The following is a 9,007-nucleotide window of genomic DNA, read 5'->3' on the forward strand; positions in this document are numbered from 1 at the left end:
AAAGGGGAGTTTAGAGGCGAGGAACATCTGCAGGATTTGGTCAAGAAGCCAAAAGAAAACATTTGTCCGATAAATAAAGCCACAAATAGCTGCCGCTTCTGAAATATGCAATTTGTTTGCCGGAAAGTGCAGAAAGCAATCAAAGTATTTATTTACTGGGGCTGGGGATGGGAAAAGTGCCCGAGGCATTTTCCTTTTTCTGATAAAATAAGATTTCACCAGCACAAAAGAAATCATTTCTATGAAGTGTGGCATTCAATAGAAATTTTAATCGAAGCCAAAGTAAACTGTTTGAGAAAAATACTTTGCTTCTTTGAAATTATGTGTTAAAATATTTGTTGCTGTTCATTCATTTAGTACGGTAACTAAATTGGATTAACTTAATGTGCATTTTACAAATTTATGATAAATTTTACAGGAAAGTTTTCCCAGGTACAGGTACATCACTTCTGCTCTTTTAATTTGAGAACTTCGGTAAAACTCTTATTAACAAGAAAACAATGAAGTAGATTTTCCTGTTGAGAGACTTACGAAAAAAAGGTAAAAGTAAGAGACAGGAAGATACGAAACTAACAAATTGAAATGCAAAACTCATTCCCAGTCGACTGTCTCTCAAACTGTCTATTTCTTGGCTGCCAAAGCGAGTGCCTTCAAGCTCCTTTCTGCTCCTCGCAAACACAATAAATAAATTCTTGCAAATATTGCAAATAAAATAAAAGTGGAAGGGAAAAGAACGAAATGTTTTGTCTTGAGAGAAGCAGCAGGGAAAACGAAATAAAAATAGATAAACAGTCCAATGGGAAGGAGTCTGGCAGTCAGACAGAGCACATAAAGTAAGGGACTAATGCAAACGGCAGGGCCACCATTTTTATGGCCCAAAGGATAAGCGTATTACACAAAAAAAATAAAAACAACAATGTCAAAATTTATATGCGAATATTTCGGCGAACGGCGAAGGAAACGAAAGGAGCTTTTGAATTGTTAGTTTCCTCGGCGCGTGCAAACTGTTCAAACATTTTAATGTCCATCTGCGTGTGGATTAACATAAAATCTGCTGTCCTCTTGCCATTCAGACACGAGTCCCAACCTTTTCCACTTTAAAAGTGGGGTACTTACAAGTTTATGTCCGCTTAGCTTTAAGTGCGGATGGATGTCCCTTTTGTATTTATACCTTTAAAATGTCTTGATTTCTAACAAAGCACCAGAAGCTTACACATTTTATGAGCTTTAAAGCACGAGATTACCAAATTAAATTGCTGGAGCTCAGTAAAGTTTTACGGTAAAGGTGAGCGAAGTCGGACCAAATTTATAAACTGCTCTTTAAGGTATTGAGTAAACTGCATAGTAAATTTTCAGTAGTTATGACGAGCACACAATGAGAATAGGTAATGAATAAAAGTAATTGTAAATAATACTATTTAACTTACACATCTATTTATTTACATCTAATTTATAAACAAACTTCGTTACAGAATGCGCTCGTTCATCGAGGAGAACGAGAAAAACGATCCGTTGATCAATGCGCCGGATAAGAAGAACAATCCGTGGGCCGAAAAGGGCAAATGCGTTATTATGTAATATTATCGTAAACCACAGAAATACCGCCATAATTATGATAACCAGCCAAACAATAATAATGTAACCCATTCCACGACTCATACCACAACAACAAGAACAACAACAGCAACTGGAACAGAAAACAATCCATATACCTTTGAGGCAAAGCCTCAACATCACCAGCAATTAGATACCCCTAGCCGATGTAGCAGCCAAGTTTTGGGGCAGGATTTGGGTGAATCCCCGGATCTGGTGCCGGTAGAGATGCAGCACTACAACAACAACTACTACTACTATTACAACTACAACCTGAGCTATGAGCCGCCGGTCGATCGGTCGCTGGGCGGCGGGGGCAAGCGGAGCGTTCAACGTCTGCAGCAACTGGTGCGAAGGACGCGGTACGAGCTGCAGCAATGGCCGCTACTGATGCAGCTGCTCCTGTTCGTCCTTTGGCTAAATGCCAAGTTCTGGCAGCTGGTCAACGAACAGGTGACCTACCGCCGCAGGAGGTGGCACTGAGTGGCGAAGGACATCGGGTGTTGCTTGGTATGAGTTCGATCTAGGCTTAAGTTGTGAAAATTATGCCCACACTCTTACAATCTCATCTCAATAAAAATAATCAAAATTCGCTGCGTCGTGGAAGCAGCGAACTTCAGCAAATGCTTCTGTGTGAACTTAGCCTCCCGAAACGAATGCAGAGAAAACAGAGAAAAACATCCTGAACACCCAGAAAACAACGAGTACGGGCACAAGGTACTCGCTACTCGTTACTCCATCACGAACTCGATTCATCATCGTGCGCTCCTCATCGTTGTCGATCTTTCGTCGTTCCTCTCTCGTCGTTTTAAGCTCGTCTATTTTACTTCTCTACAACTCTACTCGCTCGTTCATCCCTCTTCGTTCTTTCTAGCTATCGTTCCTAGTCGTTTTTGCATGCCATACATTCTTAGAAGTTTCTGTTTTATATCGCTATGTATTTCTTTGCACACATTATCATCGACATCGCATTCCATCATCCAATCCCACCCGAACCAAAACCAAACCAAAAACAAAACATAGTAGTCGACAACGCTAATTCAATCATATCAGTCATAAACAAGAATATGGGCACGCGCCTTGATAAATGTAACCCACCCATCATCAGTAGAGTCAACAAGAAGCCTTAGAAACGCCCTCGAATCCCATGCGAAACCAAAAGATCTACCAACTTTTATAAAGGGTTTCTCCTGCAAAGCTTGTCTAAAAAACTACCCCCAAAACGGTTAATTGATCGAAATAGATAATACTTTGTTTAGAGAAAACTTTTTCACCATTCAAAAGAATGCGATTAAGATCAAGGGCTAACTCTTTAAGTAGATTCGTATTTTGAGTAGCGCTTTTTTATTTGGTAGCCAGGCAAACGCTAACCAAACAGAAATTCAATTGTTTTACTTAATTAAACATATAGTATATACGAATATATGGATATTATAATTTTATATACAACATACTTATAGTTATATGCTAGGCAAACGAGCTATTTAAAGGCAGACGCTGTAGTTACTCGAGGATGATAATATTATATTTAGTTTTAACAAATATGTTTACGATCAACTAGCGGGACATTATTATATACGCAGACAACATACACAAACACTTAAAAACCATATAAGAACAACTAACTATGGAAGAAGACCCAAAACATTTTTATGGATCATAGATGAACCAGCTTAGTGAAAACTTTAGAGAGATCCACAAAAGTCAGCTGAAACTTTATATGTTATATGCGAAACGCGGAATGGACTTGACAAAACAAAACGAACAAGAGTAAACTATATTATATTATTAACTATTATATACAATATAAAAAGGGCGAGCCCCAGTGGTGGTTCCCAAAAAACAAGGCGCTGTTCAGCTGTTTGAAGAAAATTCATAAAAATATCTAGCAAAGACGATTTATGAGTTTACGTTAATAAAATACTAAGTTCAGCTTATCGCTATGATTTCCATTAATAAGTTAAACATATGTTTTTACCATTAAGATGAACAAGAAGATGAAAAGAAAAAGACAACAATCAAAACACTTAAACACAATACATTCAACACGATACATACTTGAAATTAGTGAAACGACAAACTGAGGTTACAAAAAAAAATAAATAAATGAAACAGAATCTTAATGAAAAAACTTCAATTATATAGCGACTAAAATAAACACATTAAATGATAATGTTAAGTTGAGAAACAATGTAGCAAATTGAGCAGTGAGCGTAAAATTAATTATAAGTAAGTCGCGCAAAAGTCTACAAAAACTCCAATTACAACAAGCAGAAAAGGAAACTTACAAATAAGCAGCAAACGATGCAGATGAAAGCCATCGTAAGGCGAGAAAACAAATGAATAAAAAGAGACGAGAAGTTCCGCAGAGAATAAGATGCATCAGAATACAATAGCTTACGAAACAGAGGTAAATCGTAAGGAAATCAAGTCATGGAGCCCAAGTTCCAACAACGAACCTTTTGGCCGACAAAACGATGTGGAAATGGAACACGATTAGGATTACAAACAGCACAAAGTAGCAATCCGCTACGTCAAGATCGAACATCAGACCATCAGAGGGCGAGAACACAGAAGCTGCATCCCAAAATTGAGCAGAACAAACACACAAAACTAAAATAAGGTATTGGTGGTTACAAAAAAAACGTATATAAAGCGATATATTATGTACTCATTCGACGAATTGGCATATAGGGAAGTAAATGAAATGGTTTAGTAAAGTATAATCAAAAGGCTTGAAGACTGGCAATGACCTAACACCATTGTCATGCTTCACAGACCGGTCGAATGCCATTGGATGTGAAACAATCAGTGTGGCCAGACCTCACTTGCATGCTTCATATCCTTCAGGTGTCTACGTCTGCTTGGAAGTTAAAATCAAAGCATGAAGTTCAAGTTGAATAAATAAATAAATATATATAAATATATGTATAGTCTTGTACGCAAGAGCAGTTCAGTTTTGTGCCCCAAGCTCAGTTCAGACTGATGACTTTTAGCCAGTTCCAGTTAGGTTCCACGCGGAATTGTACATGCGTTCAAGAGAACACTAAGCACGCTGAGTAGCCGAGCATGGGTCTCGGTAAAATGGGTGTGAGGGTGTCGCCAAAATTGAACAAGTGTCGCCGACCAGATAAGGAGAAGTTCTTGAGAAGTTTCCTTCGATTAGATAACATACGATTTTCCAACAGTTTCGACTGGGTATGGGGCACCGAAAAAGCTCGTTCGAAAGGTGTTCTAGCACTTTGACAGTATTTAATCGAAAATCGTTAAATAATCGCATTAGAATTAGGCAGAAAAATGCAAGCCATAGAAAAATTAATGTTGAGGGTCATTTGTGAAAGGATAGACGGAATGATGGAAATGTTAAGCAGAGGATAAATTTAATCATTTTCCAGCAAGTTTAGGCATTATCATATGCAATTATATAAATGTTAAAAATAAAATTAACTATTAAAATCTAAATATATAAATATATATGCAATAGAAATATTACACCAACCGTTATTGCAAGTTAAATGAATCGACGCGAACTCAATTACTGAATCTAGCAGATAAGTGAAGGCAGTGGACAATTGCACAGGGGCAGAAGTACAGTATGTGCCAAAAGCTGCGATTACCGCGTGCTGCCTTGAGCAGAGGACTAGCGATGTCAGGCCAAAGTCGAACTAGGTAAATACAAAGAAGACGATTGTCTAGGCGCTAAGTTGACGTTACAGTTCATTGAAAGTGTTTAAATTATATATGGACAAACCAGTATATTATCGATTAAAGATTAACTCAATATTTACGATACGCCTTATGGCAAATATTACTATGTGTATTTATTAAATGTGTGTACTATTTACCAGTAAAAAAAATTATTGTTACAATTTAGGGTATTAAGTGACGTTATTACTAAGATATATGGACATATAGATTACGATTCTAAAACTTATATGATATGATTGATTCTTAAACTTGTCGAATTGCGAACTCAGACAAACAAAATCACGGTGCCGAATTACAACCAAGGCGAAACCAGAAACCAAAGCAAACCAAACAAAACAATTATAATTTAGAAAAAAAAACAAAACCAAAGCTAAATCTAGTTAGTAAGAGAATTTTAACGCAGCCATGCAAAAACAAACCACACGAATAGGTGAGAGAAAGGAGTACACTGGAAGAAACCAAACACGAAACTCAAATAGTATGATATAACGAACATGTATTTAGCTGTTAAAAACATCTACTAAAAAACCACAGTAAGCAAGAGGCAAAGAGCTAAATTGAAAAACAAACCATAAGTATGATTATCATTAAAGGAACTTCTCTAAATAAAAGTAAACTTTGAAAATCCTTAGCGGAGAAAAACTACCCTCTCTATAAAAAAAAACAAAAACTACAAAAATGTCGATTGTGTTTTATTTCCCCAAATTTCCCGTCAGCCGATGAAGCTTTCCCGACCGTGCTAAGATCCTCCCCCGACTTGTTGATGTTGATGATGATGATGATTGTGCTTTGATAATGATGCTGTTGATGCCTTGTGCTTTCCCTATTCCTTTGCCATGCTTTGCCTAAGTTCCATACTTATCGTATTCAGTTGGTATTATTTCGTATATCTGCTTTTTGGCCTGTACATAATTGCGCTTGAGCTTCGTGTTGAGCAAATTTAAATGTATTTCTCCAGATTAACCTCGAATTCTCAGCGAATGCCGTAAAAAACTTGGGGCTAAACCTTATTTCAGCATTCCTGCCCTGACAATTGCTCTTGGCGTAAGTATAAAAGGATATCACGGAATAAAGAGCAGCCGGCGACAGTTTCTTAAACTGCATCTGTTGTTGCCAACTTTTGCTTCTTACTAGTTTGCCAGCTTGCCGGATAAGCATAAAACTTTCAGCCGAGCCAAGTTCCTCTTTTGAGTTTCATCAAGTTGTTCAATTGTTGCAGAACATGTTTCAAGTAATTAGCAAACGGTGCGTATGCGTAATGGATTATCCATTTAGTTGAGTCTATTGGGCCTTACAAAAAACCCATTTCCCGTCTTTTATGGGAGAATTAAATTTAAACACCCAAATGACGTCGCCCAAATAACTCACGACGAAGAGGGATCAAATAACGCTTTGGCTAAGCAAATCAATCGGGAGCCAATGACCAGCAAAGCCTGGCATCTAAATTCGTTTAGAAAATGGATTGGTATTTGCTACTCGCCTTTGTCTGCCAGAAAACAATGAGTCATGCGCCTGATTATCGCTTTGCAATGGCTGGGAATTGTTTCAAACTAAATGGGTTTGGAAAATGTGTATTATTTCAGATGCTGCAAAAATAAATAAAGATTAAATTAAACACTAAACTACTACTAACTAAATTAACTGAAGCGATAAAAACGGACAGGAGGCCAGAACGAAAAGGTATCCTTCTCTCTCCATCTGTACAGTAACCTGGGTATTTATTGCCCATCTCTGGTTTATCAAGTATTTATTTCTCACTCTTGTAAGGAGCACGGTATGCGGTCTTTTCAAAACAGATTGCAAACCCTTTCCCAGCTGGATACGAGTACTGTGGGTGGTACCGAACCATATTGAGCACGGTTCGATTTGGTTGCCTTTGGTATAGCAGCGTTCGAAATAAAGGGTTTAATGCGAATCTGAGGTCGGTTTAACACATTCAAGAGAGTCCCCGAGGCGCAAAGCATACAGAAAATCTGTCAAATTTATTTCGCATACTTGGATGTACAATCAAATTAGCATTTCAATGCCGCAGAATGCACTGACAATTGCTGAAACACAATGGCCGGCCGATGGATGAATATGCGATTATAAATTGGCTTTTGTGCATGCAAATCAGTTCAGTTCGATATTTTACACTTTATGACAATGACTTAAATGTGATTAATAACTGTATGTGTGAAATTGACTGATTTTGTGGTAATTAAAGCGCATAACTGCAATGCATGAACTTAAAGTCAGATGAAAAGCACACTTTATTCACCCACAGCTATTCACTCTCTCGACCAATTTGTTATTTGCTGTTTGCCATTTCAGCGTCTCAGTGTCGCCATTTTCTACGCCATTTGCTCGACCAACCCCTGCACCTCGTGTACTTCCCCTACATTTTTGCCCCTCTGCAGTGCTCATTAAATGCAATTTCTAATGCAATTGACATGACTTGTTCTGCTGCGGCCTTGGGTTTCGGTGACTTTCGCTTCTGTTTGATTATGAAAATGTTTTTCGGTCTGCGGCGATGCTGGTTTTTAATGAGACCCCACAATATGGCCGGAATATCGTCAAGGCCTGTCCTCCTATCCTAATTAACATGTCAGCTGGGGAATGCTTATCAAGTATACGCAGCGTATGCCAGTGGAAGCTCTATCTCTGTCGGCGTTTTTACACCGCAAGGGGATCGCTCAGGTGAGCGAACAGGAGCCGCTAAGGCAGTCAACGAACTGTCAGCACTGGGATTTATCAGTGCTCGGAAAAAGCTGGAAAGTGCTGGGAAATCTTACCATGGGGAAAGCCAACTGTTTGACAGTCTGGCTTAGTTACCGCCCGGCTGTCTTTTTCCCTTTCTGTCCAACTGACGGACGGACTGGTGACAAGCTGTAACCTAAAGAGCACTCAGAACACCTCCATTTTTACGCCCTTCCCCTCCTAAAAAAAACACATGGCTTGATTTATATTTTATTTAAAAAGCGACAGCAAAATTATCAGGATTTACTTTCGGCTACTTTTTTCGTGAGGTTCTGTATGTTTTTTCCGTTGGTTGGGCTGGCATAAAGTTTGTTTAACGTTTATCTTGCGGTCGCTTTGCGCTTTTTCCATGGCCGGCGAAAGTTTCTTTGGGCGGTCGTCTGGTGATAAAAACAGCAAAAAGGAGGCCACCAGGAAGCTGGATTTAAACATGAATAATGAAAGGAGCTGTAAATTGGCTGAGGACCCAACCACTGAAAGGTCACAACCCCTTGAAATTAATCAGAAATGTAAAATCACAAGTTCCTTCTAAAGTTTCGAAAGTTTTTCGGTTAGTGCTTGGTTAATTTAAATGCTAAGTAAATTTCCGTGACCGGAATGTAAAAGGGGTCAGACTTTCATCTTCTTACTAACTAAGGATTCATTTGAAATTAGTAGTTTCTGGACTAAGCTCCTCTGTAGTGCTTTCCTAATTTTCGATAAACAATCCATTTCAATGGCTTTTGATATTCTTTTATAATTTACGCTATTGGGCCTTTGGTACTCAACCGAGTGGAAAAAATATGGCATCCAGTCAAATCTTATAAGCATTAATTCTCATTAAATTTAATTGCAAGCGACTTGGGGTCGAGGGCAGTCAGATAGGCGACCGGCGTATCCTTACATCCTGTGACCCGTCAGTTGGCCCGTGTTTCTGGCACAATTATGCAAATGACTTGCGGGTGGATCCCGCCGAGGACCGAAGCCG

At 38.6% G+C, this 9,007-nt stretch overlaps 1 protein-coding gene across 3 annotated transcripts in view; it reads left to right on the plus strand.

Annotated features, from left to right (window-relative positions):
- LOC6611795 (guanine nucleotide-binding protein subunit gamma-e) overlaps window positions 1-5,943 on the plus strand; it is a 38,716-nt gene extending 32,773 nt beyond the window's left edge. The window contains exon 3 of one of the 3 annotated variants that reach the window (XM_002036281.2): window positions 1,473-1,672. In XM_002036281.2, the coding sequence (XP_002036317.1) occupies window positions 1,473-1,578 (106 nt within the window). In that variant the 3' untranslated portion in view covers window positions 1,579-1,672. Of the gene's footprint in view, window positions 1-1,472 lie in introns of all 3 variants that reach the window. The other 2 variants (XM_032718657.1, XM_032718660.1) reach the window with 2 other exon arrangements.
- Window positions 5,944-9,007: the final 3,064 nt, after the last annotated feature.

This window comes from Drosophila sechellia, chromosome 2L (genome assembly GCF_004382195.2).
Source record: "Drosophila sechellia strain sech25 chromosome 2L, ASM438219v1, whole genome shotgun sequence".
In the NCBI taxonomy this organism is placed as follows: Eukaryota; Metazoa; Arthropoda; class Insecta; order Diptera; family Drosophilidae; genus Drosophila; species Drosophila sechellia.